General features: G+C 39.9%; 1 protein-coding gene across 2 annotated transcripts in view; it reads left to right on the forward strand.

Moving 5' to 3' along the window:
* LOC108277159 (roundabout homolog 1) overlaps positions 1-23,574 on the forward strand; it is a 193,256-nt gene that overhangs the window by 134,322 nt on the left and 35,360 nt on the right. For both annotated transcript variants that reach the window (XM_047160800.2, XM_053686650.1), the window contains 3 exons: positions 10,281-10,438; positions 20,621-20,741; positions 23,333-23,471. In XM_047160800.2, coding sequence (XP_047016756.1) covers positions 10,281-10,438; positions 20,621-20,741; positions 23,333-23,471 — 418 coding nt within the window. The remainder of the gene's footprint in view (positions 1-10,280; positions 10,439-20,620; positions 20,742-23,332; positions 23,472-23,574) is intronic.

Below are 23,574 nucleotides of genomic sequence, written 5' to 3' on the forward strand. Positions count from 1 at the left end.
GTTGAAACATGCCACGTTTTTTATTCTTCTACCTTCTACCTTTTTCCTTTCTTGGCTAGTATGCAGTATATACTCTGTCAGATGGGAATGGAAAACGTATGCTATTTATTTCTATGAATTCACCTGCGGATATGATCTACTGTATGTAGGTGTATGTTGCAGAGTTCCAGGCCTAATGAAGTGGTAAAAAAGCAGGCATTTGTTTGACCCCAGTTTGAAGTTTTCTTGTATTTAATGTGCCCTGTCTGTCGAAATCAGGTCTGACTGGCAGGACCATAAGCCTCAATAAGGAGTGTGTGGGTGTACATATGTGCATGCACACTCTTTTTAGCTCTCCACCTCAATACTACATCTAACCCCCACACCGTTCAGTTTGCTGGTTCTCTTTAAGCTCAGCCTCCCTTTCTGCTGCGACTCAATCAAACATGCTGTGTTTATTTAAACTGGGAGGTGCCAAGTGCTGTCAGGGAAGTTCATGAAGTGAGTGACTGCGGAGAGGCCGAGCCGTGGCCCTGTTGCCCTCGGAGCCGAAGAGTAGAACGTTGTCTGATAAAATAAACACAGCTTGACAATACCCTCTCTGTGTGAAATAAAAGGTCCAAGAGTGTGCAGGAGACAGATAGCACCCTTGTTCGGCCAGAAGTACAGGAATGAAGATAGAACGAAAAAGAAAAGTGGCACGGAGAAGGATGTTGAGTGGCCTGTGGTGCTTTTAAGAGGTTGTTCATTGGGTGCCGCTGATTCTGGGCTCTCCTCCAGGCAGTGGGAGAAGAAAAGTGCACCCTTTATGCCCAGCACATGCACCACACCCTCCTCTAAGCACTAAATGGCATGTGACCGGTGGCACAGTGCCAGTGCCAACTGGGGTGGCATGGTTCTGAGTGGAAATGCCATCTGCTCAGGGGACTGTGGGTACGGCGTACAGCAACGAGCATGTTTATCATGCAGCAGGAGCAGCGTCTGATACGCGCTCGCTGACGACCGACTCGTTTTTTCCTTGAAAGCTGCTTTTCTACAAGAAGCCATTAGCTCACTGTTTAATCTTTGCCATTAAGAGGTTTATGAATTCACTAATTAATGCGATTCAAGAGGGAATCACGCCTATTGTGAGCCATTTCATTTATGACCAGAGATTTAATAGAAAGGCTAATGTACACTGAATTACAAATTTGTCGTGTAGATGATAACTCCCTATACAGGTCATAAAGTGCTGCTTTATTTAGAGAGTGAGCATTAGTTAGGTGTGTGTGTTGGGGGGGGCTTCTACTCTTTAGTGTCATTCTGACTGCATGCTTTCTAGGATTGTGGTTCTCTACTTGCGCGTTTGCTTAAAGGACCAGTTGGTAATATTTAGAGCCGGTGAGCAAATAGCAGTTGCAATTAAAGTGCACCTATTATGGTTTTTCAAATATTACCTTTCATGGAGTGTGTTATAGAGCTGTTTGTGAATGTAAAAACGTCTGCAAAGTTTCAATAATCAAAGTGCACGACAAACGGAGTTATTGACTCCCAAAAGAAGGAATCGATTCTGAACAGCTGAAACGAGTCGTTAGTGATTCCAGACTTTACTTCCTGTACGAACCTACATAAGCTTGTAACTAAAAGCCCCGCCTCTGGTCTTCATTGGCTGCTCACAAACAGACAGAGCTGAAACTGGTTATGGTAGTGAGTGTTTCCTTTTCGACACACGCTGACAGCGGTAGACCAATCTCAACAGACTGGGACATCTGACCAATCAGAGCAGAGTGTGCTCTCCGAAAGGAGGAGTTAAGACTGAATCCTTTAGAACGGATCATCGAACGAGTCGTTTGTGAGACTGGGGGGGTGGGAAAGGTAATGCTGCGATTTGAATTATGAGCACGTTAAAGTGTTTTTTTGACCTCGGACGCATGTAAATCTATTGTATGAGACCTTTAAAACAAAATTAGGCACGTTTCAAAACCATAACAGCTGCGCTTTAAACCACTGACAACCCCTTCAACCAGAGCTCTGCTTGAAATCTTATGAATTGCCTTTTAAGGTAAAAATAGACAAAATTAATAAATAAATAAATACAAAGCTTAGAAGCTGGGTTTTAAATGACTGGAAGATTTGAGATAAAAACCTGTTCATAATTAGTCAGATCCATTATGAATAACAGTTTTATCATGTATAATGTATAAAATATAATGTATAAAGTTATTTGATTGGTACAGGTCGAGAAGCACGTTTAAATATTATAAACTTTAACTTTATTGCTAAGACAATACCTATCTATAACTAAGATAATTACTTCTAATGTACATCACTGTATCAAGAGATGGCCCACTACTGATGGTCAGAAGTGTGTGTGTGTGTGTGTGTGTGTGTGTGTGTATGTGTGTGTGTGTGTGTGTCCTGGGAGCTGACTGAATGGGTTAGACCAAGCTATGCCTCTTTGCTCAGTGGGCCGAAGGTGGACTCTCCAGTCTGAGAGCCTTCTCTGTCTCTCTGTGTTGGGGGATTAGTGCTGATTCTGTGAGGTTAAGGCATCTTCGCTGGAATGCTCGTGCTTTGAAGCAGTCTATGAGATGGCTTGCCGGAGGGAAAGATCAGATGTGAAGAGAATGGAGGAGAGAAGGCAGAAAGCTTAAGATGAAGCATGTCTGTAGGCTACCTATAGAGTTTCAGTATGTGAGCTCTTGGAGCAAGTTACAGTGCCCTTCACTAATATCGGCACCCTTGGTAAATATGAGCAAAGAAGGCTGCGAATAGTTGTCTTTCTTGTTTAACCATTTGATATTTTGTTGAAAAAAATTCACAAATCATGGATATCAAACAATTGCAAACACAACACAGGTTTATCAAGAAAAAATATCTTTGTTAAATATAGGTGTGCAACAATTACAGGCACCCCTATGAATTCATATGAGAAAAATATATTTGAATCATATTCCCATTAATATTTTACATATTTTAGTACACTTGGGTGACTAGGAACAGGAAATTGTTCAACCATGACTTCTAGTTTCACAGGGGTATAAATGTGAGATAACACATAGGCCAAATTCCCTTAGTCATTAATAACAATGGGTAAGACCAAGGAATATAGCTGTGATGTGCGGCAAAAGGTTGTTGAGCTTCACAAAATGGGGAGTGGCTATAAGAAAATAGCACACGCACTGAAAATGCCCTTTTCCACCATCAGGACAATAATTAAGAAGTTCCATTCAACTAGAAATATTATGAATCAACCTGGAATTGGACGTGTGTCTGTATTGTCTCAACTCACTGTTCGAGTGGCCAAAAAATCTCCAAGGATCACAGCTGGAGATTGCAGATCCACAGCTGGAGAATTGCAGACTACACTCCAGTCACCTACATCACCACAAGTTGTTTGGAAGGGTTTCAATAAAAGTTGAGTTTGCCAGACACTACTGCAACTTCAAATGGGATCAGGTTTTGTGGTCAGATGAAACCAAAACAGAGCTTTTTGACAATAAACACCAGAGGTGGTTTTGGTGCACACAGAGAGCCCACGGTTAAATATGGTGGTGGCTCTTTAATGTTTTGGGGCTGTTTTTCTGCCAGAGGACCTGGACATTTTGTTAGGATACATGGCATCATGGACTCTATCAAAAATCAACAGTTGTTAAATGAAAACCTGACTGCCTCTGCCAGAAAGCTTCAAATGGGCCGTGGTTGGATCTTCCAGCAGGACAATGATCCAAAACATACATGAAAATCAACACAAAATTGTTTACTGACCACAAAATCAAGGTCCTGCCATGGCCATCCCAGTCCCCTGACTTGAAACATTTACATTTACATTTATTCATTTAACAGACACTTTTATCAAAAGCGACTTACAAATGAAGACATACAAGCAAAATTGAAAACCCCTAGAAAACCTGTTGGGTGATCTGAAGAGGAGAGTCCACCAGCGTGGACCTCGAAATGTGACATCAAAAGGTTTAAACAATAAAGACAATTTTTCACAGCCTTCTTTGCTCATATTTACCAAGGGTGCCAATATTATTGGAGGGCACTCTAGCAACTTGGTAAAAAAATCATTTTTGCCACTCTTTCTTTCTTTCACCTTTAAGTGGTCAATATATCAATGTTAATGCACAGGGAGTATGGAGGATAATGGTAAGAGATCAGCCCGGAGGGAGAGAAGGAGATGTCTTTCTCTCACTCCATTCTCCTTCCTCCCTCATGCATTAAGGAACTGATATATTGACCAAACAGTTTAGGAGGATTTGGGAGCAGACACAGTGTGATGAAGAACACACTTTGGATTGGATTTCATCAGAGACAAGAAGAGTAGGCCACTGGGAGGTGGATAGAATGTATAGTGAATTTGGTAATGTGCAAAAACTAAGTTCTAGGATTTTTGGCCACGTCCCAAACTGCTTTAAACAGACATGGAATTGTTGCACACCATTTATTACAGTAGTATGCAACTTTTGACACAAGGTGTTCCTGTTTTTTTTCTTCCTTTTGTTTTACTATTTTAACAATACTACAGTAACGCTACGTAAGGGCATTTTTCTTAGGGCTACATAACACTACATAAGCCATTTATGACAAGTATCATAAATCTATGTATAAAGGCTAGCAGGTGTCAACTGCCTATCTAGGGTTTTTTTTTTCCTTCTAATGTTGATGTCCTTAAGTAAAGTTATATAACAGTCGTTGACATTTGATGCCTGTTAGAATAAGCCATTATACATGCCATAGGTTTATGCCAGTTATCACAAATTTCATGGATGTAATGTAGCCCTGTGAACAATGTAAAGTGTTACCCAGATTACTGCAACCAACTGGTATGGAGGTGCAAAATATTGTATATTATTGGCATCAGTTGGAGTCTAAAGAGACTCTAAGGAGTTTAAGGACTACATAGCATACATTAAATTAGATAAGCCATATAGAACAACTGACATAAACCTTTATTAGCATTTATGAAGACTTATTCCAACAGACGTCACCCGCCCTGAAGATGGCATTGGCTTTTGATGTAGGTTTTTATGATTTGTTATAAAGTGCTATGTAGGTGTAATGTAGCCATGTGAACCCCACCCTTAAGAAAAGTGATGCTATAGTCTTTATGAAAATATTATAAATGATTATATATGTTTATGTCAGAAGACAAAGGGTTTATGTAAATGTAATGTAGCACTATGACCATTGTAAAGTGTCATTGTAGTATGTTTGAGCGTAATCTTTCAGGGATGGCATCTGAGTTAATGCTCACTCAGTCTCAGAGAGAACAAGAGAGCTTTCGAATTGGACAAAAAACTGAATATTATGACAGCATGCTATAGGATAACAAAGCGGCTGATTATCGAAGAAGTAATTGGAACCATTTTTGATGATCTTTTAGGAAACGAAGCAGGAGGTTGTAGGGTTTTTTTTTTTTTTCTTCTTTTTTTGTGGGGGTGGGGGGTGGGGTGGGGGGGTGATGCTAGACAGCTGTTTCCTATTAGCCGCTAGTCACATGCTGCCAAACTGACAAGGAGACTGTCCCGCTCCTACTTTCATTATTTCTGCCCCCCTCTCCATCCTACACGGTGCATTTACAGACCTCAACAAGAGAGGAAAGAAATGCATCCAATTACAGGGTCATCCCAATTTGTCCGCTCATTTCAACGCAGCTCATCGGGATGCGCCCCACCCCTAGGCCTCTTTCCATCGTCCTCTTTTTCTCTCTGCCTCTCTTTCTCCAGAGTACGTAAACGTCCTGACGCTGGAACATGTGGGAGTGATTACAGCTGCTGGATTTTCTCATTGTTTGAGTGTGTTCTGTTTCGCTCCACTGTGCACTAGAGTGGCCGTGCTCTGTCTCTCGCCTGGCCTCTAATCCCTGCTGTATTTATGAATAGTAATGTTTGGCAGCCATTTTTGGCACACGGGCTGCCAAATTAGTGCAATTTGTGCACTTATTCAAGATCAGGACGACGCACAGCACTGCAAAAGTCTCTCTCTTGTGCTTTCTCTGCCTCACTCTGTTTTACTCTCACACACATCATGTCTTACTTCCTGTCTTTCCGTTCCCTTGTGCAGCCATGTAGGACAGTTCAGTCCATCCAACTGACACTGGGCAAGATGTGTCTTCAGTGTGGAGCTGCTAATCACATATCTTCGCTTCTCTTCATGACGCCTGCCTCACCTGCCTAAAGCAGCAGGAAAAGACTATATGACACAGAATCTCCTCGGTGGTCCCTCACCTCTGACCAGAAACACCACAGCTGTCTGTCACTCGTCCCTGTAGAGGACAACTCATATGAGTGCTTTCTTTGTAGCTAGTTAGCTGATTTCTGGAGTTGGCCATTCCAAAAATGTCTGGCGGTGTGTTTTCTTATGCTGTGGTGTTACTTTTCCAGAGAAAATCCCTCTCTCTCTCTCTCTCTCTCTCTCTCTCTCTCTCTCTCACTCTCTCTCTCATTCTTTTCTTCCCTCCATCTCTCATTCTTTCCCTCTCCTTTTCACCTCTCAAGCTGCAGGGTGGTAGAGTCTCTGCTCCTCATTAATGTCAGAGGCATTAGGGCTAGACTGGGATATGGGTCTAATTTGACATTTTCGGCATCTGTCTCCAATATCCCATCGCCGAGGAGAAATCCGTGGAGAGGTAAAACAAAGGGGGGGCTCAACTAGATGGAGAAGTTGCACAGGCGGCCTACGACACCTCTCATTTAATGCCAATCTCCTAGAACAAATCTCTGACAGTCAGGGGCTGGGTCTAAAATATATACACACACACACACATAATGCAGAGTGAAGCTATAGTAAAGACAAAGTCCTCTAGAATAGTAAAATTGCTTATAAAAAAGTAAACTTAGTATATAATCTGTTTAAATGTAGGGCTTAATATAAGAACCGCTGCCTAAAACAATGTCCACAATATCCATGTCACGCAAATTTTGGACTACAGGAAAAAACATTTCCTATTATTCTGACAGGAAAGCAGCCTTTGCACATTTATACACACATTTGCATTCGTGTTTACAAGATCAAAGTGACATCTGTAGGGGGGTTTTTCCTAGTATTAGCAACCATTAGCATGTAACCATGATTATGTTAAACAATGAAACATTTGGTGCAGTTTATCAATTGAAATTCCTTATAAACTAAAAATAAACGGTTCTTAAGGGGTTATTTTCTTAAAAACATGGCTTGTAGTAAATTCCCTCACTTTCAGGTTTGAGAAATCAAAGAAATCATGGCAAACCCTTGCAAGATATTTGTGCCTATGGCTGTTTGTACTACATATGATTGTAATATATTCTGAAAAAATATCAATAAAGTTTTTATTAAAAAGCATTTTAAAAAAAGAAATTCTGACATTTAAAAAAAAAGACTATTCTGACATTTATTTTACTATAGTAAATAATAAGTAAATAAAAAAATTAAAAAGTACCTAAATAACCTAGTTGGAACAGTTCTATCGGTTGTATTTTTCTCCTTCCAACCCAGAGTTTCTTCCTGTAACATGCGTGTATTGAAATTTCACCTACACTAGATGGGTTGGTTGGTGTATTGCAGTAGAAATTCAGCTCCGCCTCTGCAGTGAAGCTGAAATACCCCGTGTTTAAAGCTGCCCAGTTTGTACTACTTTACAGCCTGGTGTGAGAGAAGCTAGCATGGCACATCTGAGTGTTTATCCAGCTGTGCAAATGAAGTGTCTAGAGAGCTGAAATGTATACGCCATTATCGTCACATAAGACGTTTTTGTGAAAGATAGGAGGAAAAAAAATTGGTGGTATAATGGTCTTCATATGGGTTGCTTGTTATTTCTCCCAACTCTGTCTGTTCTTTTCTTTCCCTCCGTTTTTTTTTTTCCTTCCTTGCTGGACTGGTGTTAACATAACTACAATTACACAAATGGCAAAGCCAAAGCATTTCTATAAAAAGTTACTACAAAGACAAAAGCTAGTCTATTTAACCTATTGACAGGGCTTGTCAGGGTACGATATGCATACAGAAAATTGTGCTCATTCATTCAGTCATTCATTCATTTAAATTTTATTTTATTTATCACAGCCTGAGTTTTTGTCTGGCCTTTGTCCTTGACATTTCAGTGCGTGAAGCCCGTTGGCTGAGAATCAAAATACGACGTCTGAGCAGCCATGGACTAAACCGCACATTTTGCTGTCATATGTGTCAGGAGGATATGGATGTGGTCTGGGGTGCAAATACTTTAAAAATTTATCAATATCATAATATATTCAATATCAGTTTCCGGTTTGTGACTTTCTTTGCCGATATTGGATGTTACATTTTATTACTTGATATCACATCTTATTCTTTGGTAAATATCTTATTTTTAGAAACACCACACCCTACACCCTATCCCATATGACCAGTAAAGTGCATTATGGGTCTTCTGGGTACATCGTTCGGACTCAAATGTATTGCAGTGCGATACTGGATACAAAACTGTGGATGGCAAGACTCTCAAAATAGAGCACTTCATAGAGAATAGGGTACAGTTTCAAACAGACATACTAGGCTTCTTCAAACAATGACCGTGACGCTTTGGTGTTTTTAGGAAAGAGAAATTCACATTTACACAAGATGTGAATTTTTAATGCATTCTAATGCAAAGATGTTTTTGTGCAGAGGAAGCAGACTTTCCAAGGCAAACATACACACACATACATACACACACACACACACCACACGCGTTGTTGAGGAATGCCTTGGTGTGTAATGCATGTATAATGTAGTATGATGTAGTGCAGCCTTCAGTGTAATCCTATGCTGTGTAATGGGATCTGTTTCACGATTCCTGGAGGAAAGCAGCGGGCGACGGTACTGACTCAGAGGAGGAAAGGGCGGGGGGGGTTTACAGCACAGACGAGGAGCACGGGTCATGACAGCACCATCTCCCGAGATCAGACTACACATTCCCGCTATCGGGAGTATGATTATTGACTCCTCAGCTTAGTGATTTAATGAAAACGGCTGAAATTAAATTACCTTTTTCATCACGGTTACGCTGGGCTCCTCCGGTGCCGTTTCAGACGTGGCCTAATAAAGCGATGCATAATTCAACAAATGATATGCTGCAGATACGTGAAGACGTCAGCATTATGTACTATTCGTGTTGGAATAGACTTTTCAGTGAGGCGCACCGAGTCGGGATGTGTTTTGATGCCGTTTGGCCGTATCAAAATGACAAAATGACATGCTTGCTATCTAATTGGCAGTGTTTTTGAATTAGTTCAAAAGCTTGCTATAGCATCTGGCTGTCACTTATCTGCCTCACTGAGTCTTTGTTGCCCAAACAGAAAGGTGGAAATAAAACATAGAAAATTGCTCAGTCGTGGTGTTTTCGCTGCGTCTGACTGATTAGCAGCTCTTGCCGTCATTATTGTACTGTGATCATATTGACTTGTTTCGGCTAATGGGCAGTAAAGCTTTTGGAGATGTGTCAGAGCGTTGTGGTAATTGCCGTTGCGAGGTATCAGCCCATCTCTAGGCTCGACTGTTTGACGCGCAATCAACAAGCTCTAACTAATAAGCGCCGTGATTGTCTCGGCAGGCTTCAAACAGAGTGCTAGCAGGAATCAGATGTTATTGTTATGTAAATATTTACCTGGAAAAGACTATCAAGGAGCGCTCGGATGGAGGAAACAAAGCCGGCGCCAAAGAGTAGCTGGAAGAAGAGTTAAATCAGAGAGAAGGAAGCGAAGAGATGGCTACGTGGCTTTTAGTTCCCAGACCTCACTCCACTCCACTCAACACCTCCCCATGTTCCCCAGGGGCTCTTCTGATTCAATCTCATCTCCTCACTCCTCAACTGATGTGATTGACCTCTCACAGCCACTTAGTTTGGTTGCGGGTGACGAGTCCAGTGGCGTCTCTCGTGCTCTTTCCGTGATGAAAGTGTAGTCAAGTGCGACAGAAAAACGTCAGTTCCCTCAGAGTGATTGTCTGTGATCCCTGCTTTTTTTTTTGTTCCACATCACCTTTGGACTAGGAGGCAAGCTACAATTCTTGAAGAGTGTGTGTGCGCATGTGTATGTCCCCACAAGGATACCAATTGAGCCTTTTCACAAAAACTGCAGCTTTTATTTAAATAATAAAGAAAGAAAGAAATAAAAGAGCCTTGTTTGTTACAGAGGTTAAGGTTAGGGTTTAGATTTTAAGTGTAGGTATGGCATTAAATAGCTGCATTAATAATGACATCAATGGATGGTCCTCACAAGGATAGTAAGGCAAACGTGTGTGTGGGTGTGTTGAAATAAACTCTGTCAGTTCACTCAGATGATACCAAATTACCATAATCTTTTCCTCTTCTTCTCTGTGTGCAGTCCTGCGTGATGATTTCAGACAGAACCCTGCTGATGTGATGGTGGCCGAGGGGGAACCGGCTGTGTTGGAATGCCAGCCCCCTCGTGGCCACCCAGAGCCCACCATCTCCTGGAGGAAGGATGGAGCCAACATAAACGACCGAGACGAGCGCATAACGGTGAGCTGGAACAAGCCCATACCATTAGTTCCGTTTCAGAGTGCTAATCTGCATTTTGCTTATTTATGCTGGATTTTTTTCCCCTTAAATTTCATTTACTACAGCTGTTCTTAGAGCTCCACTGAGCCCACGTCTGAACAATAAATTGGCGTTTTGGCTACAGCAGGAATGTCTAATCTTATCTGCAAAGAGCCAATGTGGATGCAGTGCAGGGTTTTTTTCCCAACCCAACTCAGCGGTACCACATCTGACTCCAGTTGTTCAATCGATTGGTCTTGATTTTCAAGCGACTGCTGAGTTGTATCTGGTGTGTTCCTGCTTAGTTGGAATTAAAACCCGCAGCCGTCCCAGCCCTTTGATGATAAGATTGGATGTCTCTGGACTACAGCAATCATTTTCTTGTACTTTTTGGGGTTTTGGTCCAAATGGTTGTTTTTTTGTTTTTTTTTTGTTACAGTTAAATTACTGGAAAAATGTTCTTAAAAGATTCTGCAATGGTTCTTTGGATAGGTTAAGGTTCTTATCATTGTAAAAGAAGTCTCTGATAAAGAAACAATATTGTAAGGTTCGATATACTGTAGCTTAGTGAGCTCAGTATTTTTTGCAGCGAAGGACCCCTATAACTATAAACTAAGTTCATGGACCCCTCGTTTATTAACATAATCAAATCATTCCAGTTACAATGTACATAATTAAAATGTATACGTTAAAATTTTGGTATCTGTGTATTGAAGCCATGTAGCTTTTTATTCCTTTCTTTGTCTTGTTTTTGTTTCTTTGTTTTTGAGTTACTGTGGTTTGAATTAAGCCCATTCAATTCAAGTGATTAGTCAAATAGGCTAATAACTATAAGAACTACAACCCCAATTTCGAAAAAGTTTGACAGTATGGAAAATATAAACAACAAACAAAAAGAGTCATTTGAAAATTCAGTTTACTCTGTACTATATTGAAAACAGATTATTAACACATTATTTGATGTTTTACTTTGTGAATTTCATTTCTTTTTGAAAATATACACTCATTTAAAATCTGATGACTGCAACACGCTCCAAAAATGTTGGGACAGTCGATCGTTTACCACTGTGTAACGTCATCTTTTCTTTTAATAACACTTATTAAGTGTTTGGAAGCTGAGTGAAGACACCTGTTGGTTAAGTTTAGGAAGCGGAATTTTCCCCCATTCATCCATTATGCATTTCTTCAGCTGCGTAACTGTACAGGGCCTTCGTTGTCTTAGTTTGCACTTCATAATGTGCCACACATTCTCAATCGGAGACAGGTCAGGACTGCAGGCAGGCCAGGCTAGCACCTGCACGCTCTGCTTACGCAACCATGCGCTTGTAATCCGGGCAGAACGTAGTTTGGTGTTGTCCTGCAGCATATGTTGCTCCAAAATGTGTACATATCTTTCTGCATTAACAGTGCCCTCACAGATGTGCAAGTTACCCATGCCATGGGAACTGACACACTGGCATTCCATGACAGACGCTGACTTTTGGACCTGACGCTGATAACAGCTTGGATGGTCCTTTTCCTCTTTGGCCCGGAGAACACGACAATAGTTTTGTCCAAAAACTATTTGAAATGTTGACTCATCAGACCACAAAACACTATTCCACTGTGCTACTGTCCATATCAGATGAGACCGAGCCCAGAGAAGTCAGCGGCGCTTCTGGACAGTGTTGATGTATGGCTTCTGCTTTGCATAGTAAAGCCTTAACTTGCATCTGTGGATGCAGCGGCGAATGGTGTTGACTTACAAAGATTTACCAAAGTATTCCCGAGCCCATGTCAGGAAATCCATTACAGACTCATGACGGTTTTTAAGACAGTGGCGTCTGAGGGATCGGAGATGTGTGTGTGTACATACAGACACACACACACTCACACACAGTGCCTTACACCAACATTGGAATCCTTGGTAAATATGAGGAAAGAAGGCTGTAAAAAATTGTCTTTATTGTTAATTTTATTGTTAATTTTTTGATCTTTTGTTCAAAAAGTCACAAAAAGACTCTGCTCTCATGGATAACAAACAATTACAAACAAAACACAGGTTTATCAAAAATAAAAATGTATATAATTTAATTAAATATAGGTGTGCAACAATTATTGGCACCCTTTTAACCAATACTTTGTGATACCTCACTTTGCCAAGATAACAGCTCTGAGTCTTCTCCTATAATGCCTGATGAGGTTGGAGAATACGTGGCAAGGGATCTGAGACCGTTCCTCCGTACAGAATCTCTACAGATCATTCAAATTTCAAGGTCCACGCTGGTGGACTCTCCTCTTCAGTTCACCCCACAGGTTTTCTATGAGTTTCAAGTCAGGAGACTGGGATGACCATGGCAGGACCTTGATTTTGTGGTCAGTAATCCATTTTTGTGTTGATTTTGTTTTCCTTTTTGGATCATTGTCCTGCTGGAAGATCCAACCACGGCCCATTTTAAGCTTTCTGGCAGAGGCCAGAAACCACCTCTTGTGATTATTGCCAAAAAGCTATATTTTGGTTTCATCTGACCACAGAACCCGATCCCATTTGAAGTTCCAGTAGTGTCTGGCACACTGAATATGCTTGTTTGTTTTTGGATGAGAGGAGAGGCTTTTTTCTTGAAACCCTTCCAAGCAACTTGTGGTGATGTAGGTGACTTCGGATTGTAGTTTGAGACTTTCTGACCCCAAGACGCAATTAACTTCTGCAGTTCTCCAGCTGTGATCCTTGGAGATTTTTTGGCCACTCGAACCTTCCTCTTCACATAGACACGCGTCCAATTCCAGGTTAATTCATAACATTTCCAGTTGACTGGAACTTCTTAATTATTGCCCTGATGGGGGAAATGGGCATTTTAAATGCTTATTTTCTCATAGCCACTTCCCATTTTGTGAAGTTCAAAAACTTTTTGCCGGATATCACAGCTATATTCCTTGGTCTTACCCATTGTTATGAATGACTAAGGGAATTGGCCTATATCTTATGTCATATTTATACCCCTGTGAAACAGGAAGTCATGATTGAACAATTTCCTGTTCCTAGTCACCCAGGTATACTAAAAAATGCAAAATATCAATGGGAATATACTTCAAATATATTTTCATATTCTCATATGAATGTTTTCCACACATGCTTGTTTTCCTGTGACATGGTAGCAGCAAAGGACGAAGAACTACACTACCTATCATCCCCAGCACATCACATGTCCCAATCACTCTCACCTGTGTCGCATTCTATCTTCTTAGAACCACTATTTAAGTTCTAGTTTTTTACTGACTCACCGGCAAGCTTTTATTATTGTTGTAGTTATCATGTGTGCCACGGTATCACATATAATCTGTATGTTCTTTGCCTCACATTCACAGTTTTATGTTTTTGGTTGCTTGCTTGCTTGCTTATTTAATAAATTGTCTGCTCTTCCATCTGCCTTTGCAGATTGGGTTCAAATCTAATTGCGTTAATAGTATTTCAAACGAACCAAGGGACCGTTTCAGTGCGTTAAGATTTTAAAGAGATCCTCCAGTGACGCCATATAGCTAGTTATTCCTCGTGTAGTGTGTTATCTATGCCGATGTGTTTGTGTTTGCGTATTACGTGCTGATACAGGGGCCATTAAGGCTGACATGCTTTCTCCATAAAGCCCCAGCAGTGGGTTAAGATGAAGCTGCATGTGCAGATAGACCTGCCACGTGTTGATTTAGGATGCAGACCTGTAAGACATAAAACAGTGCAGGATTGAGATTGCTGCTCAGCCGGTAGTTTATCGAGCACAGCCAAGCCTCACTTGCCAATTAGTCACTTTTAATTAAGCATGTGTGCTGGATTGAGGGAGGATTCAATCACACCTGGACGCTTGTTAGGGAGTTCTGACCTCAGAAGACAGTGGAGCAGCTCTTAATGAGGACCAACGCTTCTTTCATGTCTTTATTATGAAGATGCTTCACACACGAAGCAAACTCCACAGGGGACTGTGAAAGCTCTCTGAAAGTGCGTGCGTGTGTGTGTGTGTGTGTCATGTATTTGCCACTTAATGTTTTTAACAGAAGCTTGTAAAAAGGACTTCTTTATATATCATTTCATGGATTCTATGGAAAGTCAAGAAAAGGAGCATTAAGAGCTGAGGAAATCAGTGCTTTCATCACTTCATCATTAAAATAAGCAAGTATCCCAGTTTGTTGCAAATAATAATCAATATGTCAACACCAGAGCCTCTTCCCATAGATGTAAAACATTTCCTTGTTTGCCAAGTGGTTCTCTTGTCTGTTTACCATACAAAATGCATGTAAATAAATGTTTGCTCAATGAAAATACTGACTAATAGTTTGTTATTGGAAAATTATGAACTTCACACCAGGCTGCATCACAGCACTCCATCACTGGTTATTTTTCTATAACACTATACCCTGTCATGTTTCATTCCTCTTATACCATAGCAGTTTGTCAAAATATGCACTTTTACACAACATAAATTGTGTTGTTTTACACAGCACGATATTCTTTTAACCATTTTAACATTTATACTTAGGTTGAATGTGGTGGACTGTTGAGGTGTGATATAAAGGCTAGTAGAATTTCTCAATTATGTATTTATCCCGTATCAGTGATCTGAGGAGTATTAAGTTATTTGTAATGTTCTCTAACAATAATAATTGTAATAGTCATTAAAATGTGTTATAGCACTGCTCCATGTCTTAAATTCTACACATCTACATTTTAATCTTCAGGATATACAGTATGGGAACCATGACTTTCCTGTTTCAAGTCCATATTTACAAATATACATTTTAATATCAATATGGTTAGCACGTTTGCCTCACACCTCCGGGGTTGGGTGTTCGATCCCCGCCTCCACTCTGTGTGCGCAGAGTTTGCATGTTCTCTCCATGCTTCGGGGGTTTCCTCCAGGTACTCCGGTTTCCTCTCTATCCAAAGACATGCGCTGTAGGCTGACTGGCATTTCTAAATGTCCCATAGTGTGTGAATATGTGTGTGGTGGGTTGGCACCTCGTCCAGGGTTTTGTGCTAGCATTGCTGAAGAGTAAAATTATTTACACATAATATCCTGTTGTCTTACTGTAAATCTTTGCTTCATTATGAATTGTGGTGTATTGCAGATATTCCAAAGTATGCAAAGGTGGAAAAATTGAGATGTTGTTGAATCATCCTTTTATATTAAAAACTAAATGTATTTGTAATTACCCATGAAAGGCAAGGGATTAACAGCACTTGGTTGGGGGTGACACATTTACATGAGGCAGCTAAAAGCATCATGTGGAGTGTTTATGTGTGTGTGTGTGTGTGTGTGTGTGTGTGTGTGTGTGTGTGTGTGTGTGTTGGGACCACACTCCCAACTACTAGCCTTTTTCTTGCCAGATCAAAGACAGTGATTTTGTAGACTCTTACCACAATTAACAGTAGCTAGTGCACAGTGCAATCTTTAAATAAACGAGTGGAATTGGTTTGCATTGTGCGCAGGATCCTATACAGTAAAGCAATAGACAGTCTCATTGTAAAAGAATATGTCTTAGGAACATTTCCTTGACGGGTCCTCTTGTCCTCAGGGAAAGACTGATGGACACTCAGTGTGTGACATGAAAAATGAGGTGTTTGGGATAGGATCTGGTGTTTGCATTGAAACAAAGGAAATTTCCATTTCGTTTGTTCTCTTCACTTTTTTGTGTTCATTCATGGATATCAGTGTATAGACTTCTCTCTCTCTCTCTCTCTCTCTCTCTCTCTCTCTCTCGCTCTCTCTCTCTCTCTCTCCTTTGGACTAGCCTGGACTCTTTTATCTGTTCTTGCTTTTATCCCAGTAGACGTCTGATTTCTTTTGGTGCCCCATGCTCTTGGGATTCATTCTCATGATGAGGACTGGGGTTTCCATTCCATTTTGATGATTTCCCTGTAGTCACTCTGCACTGACCACTGATTCCCCCTGTGTGTGGGTGTGCAGGAAATTGCCGGCCTTATCCTTGTCTGATACATCCTCTAAGAAATGCATCGTATGTTAAAGTCAAATGGAAGCAAAAGGGTTATGTTAGTGGCTGTCCCATTCCTTCCATCTCTTACACACACACACACACACACCTGCCATCAGGAGGATCCTCAAGCATGTGAATGGCTTTTTGGGGGCTGACATGTTTTCTCAGCATTGATTTTATTGGTCATCCTGCAGATGAAGAAATTGAGATAATGACCTGATGTAACTGGACACAACCATGCTAAGTAGTGAACAGAACATAAAGGTTAATATAGTTGCATATCTTTACACATTCGTAACAGTTCATTCAATGTTGTTGTAAGAGTTCATGGTGAAAGAGGAGAAAATGTACAATGTGTCATATCACAGCAAACCAGTGACTACGTTTCCCATTCTGCTCTGCGGCCTACAAACATGGCCGCCATGGACTGCAATTCCCTGAAACACTCACATTCATTCTAATCACGCACACCTGCATCAAATTCACAGCACTCATAACCACAGTATAAAGAGAATGTTTGAAAACAATGACTTTGTGAAGTATTGAGTGTTATCACCATACCAAGCGTTTGTACCCTGTTCCTCATTTTGTTTCATGTTCTTTGAGCTTGTTTCTTGTTTCTCGTTCTCGATTCTTACCTTGCCTAGTTTATACCTGTTTGCTGATCGCCTGACCCATTGCCTGTTTTTGACCATGCTATTGTCTAATGATTTGGATTTGTCTGCCTGCTTCTCTTTATTAAAAGCTCTTATCTACACTTGCATCCATCCTAACCTTCATTATGTTAATCACATGACACAAGGGGAAAAAAGAGAAGGAGAATTAGCAAGCCCAGCTTTTTCTCTCTCAGAGAAAAATAGCCCTTCTAGCTAAACATAACTTTCTCTAAAAACTAGCAAACAGTTTATAAGGGCCTTTGGTACAATGGTATATATATAAAAGAGAGGAAGTAGACTGGGAAAGAGAAAAAGAGGAAGAGACAGAGAAATACATAGCTAGCTAATTTTCTCTGAGAGATAATCAGCTAGTTAGCGAAGCTTTTTTTTTTCATCAAACAATGCAGCTTTTCACTTTGAGAGGTTTGAGAGCTTCCAGAATTTTCCAACAATATTGATACAGCGCAAAAGCTGAAACCAATAAAAATCACAACCTGTTGTTTTTGACCTGAAATCTGGTTTCTACACAAAAGGATCATTGCAAATAATTGAACATATTCTGGAAATATATTAAACGCATCATATATCACATGGAGGCTGATGAATGTGCAGAAAATATGAATTAGCTATAATGAAATATTCTCTCCACAGCAATATTAAAGAATTCCCAATGCTTAAGTCTCCTATTCCGACATGACAGCATGTACTGTTATTAGAGATATCAGAGATTGACTGTAGGACCTGTGACCAGTGTAGGTCTCTAAAAGCTGTTGAGATATTTAAGTTTACTCTACTCTTATCGCTCATTTTATTTATATTCATGTAATTAGAAGAATTTTCAAAGGAGATGTGAAATGTCAGGTCTCTGTATGAAAACGGACACATTTAGTATTATGAAAGATGGTAATATGACCTTAATATGTTCCACAGAGCCAACACAGAGCATGTTCAACTTATCCCATTCCCAAGATGACATTAGCATGCTCACGGTCTCTTTCCCATGTGCTGAATTTGAATATACGGTTGGACAGCAAAGAGACAGGAAGGAGGGTGAGGAGGTGAAGGAGTGATTGATTTTGTCCTGTACATTCTCTTGTGGTCTGATGTGTCCCGGAATGTGACAGCATCAGACGATTATTCTTCAAAGGGTTTGTGCTTTGTTCCCTGCTTCCAGATGTTCTCCTTAATGTCTCATCTGGACCATTGTCCTCTTTTAGTCAGGGCTTTCTGGGTGTAATCTTAATGAAGTATCAATGAAGTATTTTTAAAGAATGTATAATGACAATTCATGCATTGATGTATATTAATCTATTTTTGTGTATGTTATACATAGTACCACCAGGTGACTTTTGATGTACCCCTATAAATCTCACAATCTGTTTCCTTGAAACACCATCACACCCCTATATAACCTGAGAGCTGTCTTTCTCGATTCAGTAACGCTGAGGCCCCAGCCCTTGCCAAATGAGCGGTAACGCGATGACACTTCAAACCCTTCTCTCCCAGTAGGGCTGAGCCTGGCTCTCACTAAAGAACTGAGCGTCTTTGAAACTCTCTCCTCCTCTAGGGCACCTTTGTGGCCTCCACTAAAGCACACAAGTGCCTTTTATGAGTTTGAGGAATGTGTCAGTTCGTGGAGTATAGAGGTCAGGCCTCAGGCATCCTCCGACTCTGGCCTGAGGGGCAGTCAGGCGAGCTGCTATAAATCTGCCCACCAGGCGATTAGCTCTGTCTGAGACCCCTCCCAGACATTCACACTCATAACACTCATAAGGTCTCCACTTGTTTGTGGACATGCTCGAGTGATCATCAAAACCTCCCCAGCTTTCTAGCACTCCTGTTTTTACTGCTTTTAATTATGGCTCAACAAATGCATAAAACTTTAAATTCACTGATGTGTATCGACATTCTCTTGGAATTGTGTGCTTTAGGACAATAAAACTGGTAGAAATTATGTTCAATTTGGTCATTTACATTGAGGGATGGTTTTAGTTAAGTCTTTTTACTGAGGAAAAATATCTAACTGTGTCAGTTACAACAGCTGCTAAAGCTTCGATTGCCTTAAACATTTAAAGTAGTGCTTGAAATTTGCCAGACTCCATAGTATACTGCAGTTATTCCCCACAAACTGATCCTTGGGGAGCCCAGATGGTCCACAATTCTGCAGTGTCCCAGCTCCCAACACATCTAAACAAAGCATTTAAGGAAACTGAATACCAGGTACCAGTGTGTTGGGAGCTGGGAGAAAGCAAAAATATGGAGTCCCTGGAGCCCAATTTGTTTAAATCCTGGTTTACTGTAAATGTAGAGTGCTTTTGTTAAGTGAACAGTCACTGGTTATATGGCCTCAGACATCCGATACTTTCCTCAATTTCTCTCTGCAGTGAAGTTCATTAGACTTTGGTCAGTTTGTTATTTTGGCTCTGTTTCCTTGTACTTTGAATGTAAATTAAATAATGGTTGTGAAGTTCATTTCAGGGGATCATTTCAGGGAAACAAAAGTAATTGGACACTTGGCTGCTCCGTTGTCTCTTGGCAGGCTGTGTACTTGCATCACTACTTCTTACAAACAAATTTTTGATGTTTTAAACATTGCATTCAGCTGTTACCTCTCAATGTGAAAACCAAAGACACATAGGTATGTTGAAATCAGCTCTTTGATATATTGTTTATAAGCAATAATAATGCTGGAACATTACAGCAGTTCAGTCAGGGACATTTTGTAAAACTAATTAAAACTTAGTGGTTGAACCGTATGGGTTTTATAAGTGCTGATACTGAGTGCAATGAACAGTGAGGCCAATAAACAACAATGCAGATTAAAATAATTTTTCAAATACAAAAGTAAAAAAACAGCAACAATACTAAAATCACATAACTTTACTTATCTTTATTAATCATACATCACCAAAAGAAGTGTATATATATATTTTTAAAAAATTAAATGCCATCTCTGGACCAAGCCTTAATTTCGCTGTATGTACTCTATCCTTTTCTTACTAAAAATGAAAGACTTTTAATTAAATTTAGATTAGAATTCAAATGAAACAAAATCCTCTCAGTCAGACAGTCCCACACACTTTTTTTATCTTTTAAATTCATTTTAAGACTCAGGCATTTCAATTACCTAACCTTTAATTTGATTCTTTCTTGTTCTTGTTTCCTTCTTGTCAATTACCTTGATGTCAACAATGTTGTCTCTTAACCTTTTTTCAAATAATTTGCATTGTAATTAGATTTGCTGTTTTAAAAAGTAAAAAATATATGTATTATTATTATTATTATTATTATTATTATTATTATTATTATTATTAGGGGGCCAAGCATGGAACCTACTTGTTTTTTTAAAAAAATTATTATTATTATTATTATTAATAGTAGTAGTAGTGGTAGTAGTAGAAATAGTAGTAGTATTTAAAATGAAAGGGACCTTGTATAGCAAGAGCATGCCTTAATCTATTTTGCTCATGCACAACTACCAAGAAATCAACAAACACTTCCAACATTTTGCAATAGAAAATTAATGCCTCTCTATCTTGTTTTTCAGATCCGAGGTGGAAAGCTGATGATTACTAATGCAAGGAAGAGTGATGCTGGGAAATACATCTGTGTGGGAACCAACATGGTGGGAGAGCGGGAGAGTGAGATTGCTGAACTGACTGTTTTAGGTAAACACACCTGTATTCTGGCTTCAGGCATTCTTTATCTTGTGTTTTGACCTTCCTGAACTGTGGCTGTAGCATGGGACAGTCCCACCATCTTTCTAATTGGAGAAGTGGATGTGCTTCCTCTCATTTGCTTGGCAAATTGAAAGGGTTTAGCTACGTAATAACGGACCTGCTTGTGCAGCTGTTCCTCGGTTCCCTCTCTCTTCACTCAGCCTTTTGATCCCTGAGTTGTGCCCTATTTGCCTGCCCAGGTCCCGACCAGCTGTGCTCTCTTGATCTGGCCCAGACTGTTGACCCTCACGCCCCCCAAGTCTCCTCCCCTTCATTTCTCATTTTATCCATCTCCACAAACTGAAAACACTTCCTGTCTGCCTAGACACCTTATCACGTGATCAGCTGGGCCCGGAGCCAGCATGCACACATTTAGAAAAGCAAATAAAAACATTTAGCGCTAATAGAATAATGCTGTTGATTGAAGCAACAGATCAGAGGCTCGCAGAAGTGCCTGGAAATACATGGGCAGGAAAACCCTAAAAGGATTAATATATCCTTACTTATATATTTAAGAATATATGAATATATACTTATATATTCATACTTTACTTTCCTTTTGATGAAAATTGCTGGATTACATGAACACTTCAGTGTGTTCTCACATTAATCACCACTCAGGGCACATGGCAAGTACTGTACTGACAAAAAAAACTTTGAAAGTGGTTACTTAATGCTCACTTACATTGTTTAAGGGCACTTGATGATTTCTGTCAATAAACATTTAAGATACCTGACTTTATAACACCAATTTAAAACTACAATACTGTGCAAAAGTCAGAGATGACCCTTTAATTTTTTTTTTTTAATTATTATTATTCTGTACATATACTGTAATTTTATTCTTTCCTGGCAACCAATAGTAATAGGAAAATGTACAGTACATTAATTCCATTTTCAGACAACAATTTAACTCAAACAATTTGAGGAAACTAATTACCTAAAAAAATTTAAGTTGATAAATCAAATTCTTTAAGCCAAATACACTTAAATATAACAAGATTGAGTTAAATTTTTGTTATATTTAAGTGAATTTGGCTTAAAGAAATTGATTCATCAACTTAAAAAATTTTGAGGTCATTATTTTCCTCAAATTTTTTGAGTTAAATGAACTTATCTGGTTTTACAGTATATGCAGTGCTTAGTTATGCAGGTCAATAAAGTTTAATATTACAAATAAAATAGATTTTTTTACTGTTGAAGACCTTTGTGTAAGTTATTAAGAATGACAATAATGAATGGAAAATGCATTTAATGTAAAACATACAAACGTCTTCAACCATGGCAAAACCATGCCAGCAGAAAATAAATAAATGCCCTCTACAGCATACCAGAGCCACCATTTTATCCTTTTTATTTGTAAGTTTGACTGAAGAATTCATGAAAACTTTCTACCAAATCACATTTTGCATAAACTAACACAACACCACCCCTTAGTCTTCCATTATAAGTGAGTTTTGCATAAATTGATCGTTTTCTTTTCTCAGTACAGGAAAATATGTTGAGATTCTCGCCAGTAGTAATTACACATAAACTAAGGGTTTGGTATATAGGTATTAGGCTGAAACAGTGCTGGAGTATTCCTTTAACATTGACGTTTTCTGATGACCATATATTTAGAAATTGTGAAAATGTGTTTTTTAACAGTATTTCTACCCATTCATCATGTTCAGGATAATCATTGCCATTTTAAAACTACAAAACTCAACAACTGTATGGTCCTGTAGGTTCGTTCTGTACAATATCAAGAAAATCAGACCCTATCTCACCGAACAGACTATACAGCTACTAGTCCAGGCTCTTGTCATATCAAAACTGGACTACTGCAACGCACTACTCTCGGGCCTCCCAGCCAGCTCCATCAAACCCCTTCAGATGATTCAGAATGCAGCAGCACGCCTCGTCTTCAACCAGCCCAGAAGAACCCATGTCACACCCCTCTTCATCTCCCACCATTGGCTTCCTGTATACGCCCGTATCAAATTCAAGGCCTTGATGCTCACATACAAGACCTTGTCTGGAACAGCACCGCCCTACCTCAACAGTCTCCTGAAGGCTTACGTTCCCTCACGCAATCTGCGATTGATTAATGATCGACGCTTAGTAGTGCCTACTCAGCGTGGCTCGAGGTCCCTTTCCAGAACCTTCACACTAACTGTCCCTCAGTGGTGGAATTTACTTCCAACCTCAATCCGGACCACAGAATCTCTCACTATCTTCAAAAAACAGCTAAAGTCCCACCTCTTCCGTGAACACCTAACCAACCTTTACAACGCCAACCCCACATTATCTTAAAATAAATAAATTAATCAAATTAATAAAAAAACAAAACTTACTCTTACACCTCTTGTCTGCATATTTTGCTTCTCTAGAACTCAATTAAAAGATCTGGTATGGTAGCACTACTTGTATTGTTCTCCGCTTGATATATCGCTTTGCTTGTATTTCCTCATTTTCAATCGCTTTGGATAAAAGCATCTTCTAAATGAATAAATATGAATGTAATGTAAATGTAAAACTGGTATGCCTGTGTTTTCCAGAGAGACCCAGCTTCACGAGGAGGCCCACCAGTGTGGTGGTGCTGGCTGATGAGAGTGTGGAGTTTCGCTGTGAGGCCCGTGGAGATCCTTTTCCCACCGTCCGCTGGAGGAAAGAGGACGGAGAATTACCCAAGGGGAGGTAAGGCTTCATTCCCTTGGGCAGTCTGTATCTCCCGATCCTGTCATCTGCTCTTGAAGGCAGTTCAGAATGTGAAAGAGTGCTAATGCTCTTGCTCTGCATG

This window comes from Ictalurus punctatus, chromosome 16, assembly GCF_001660625.3.
Source record: "Ictalurus punctatus breed USDA103 chromosome 16, Coco_2.0, whole genome shotgun sequence".
Classification (NCBI taxonomy): Eukaryota; Metazoa; Chordata; class Actinopteri; order Siluriformes; family Ictaluridae; genus Ictalurus; species Ictalurus punctatus.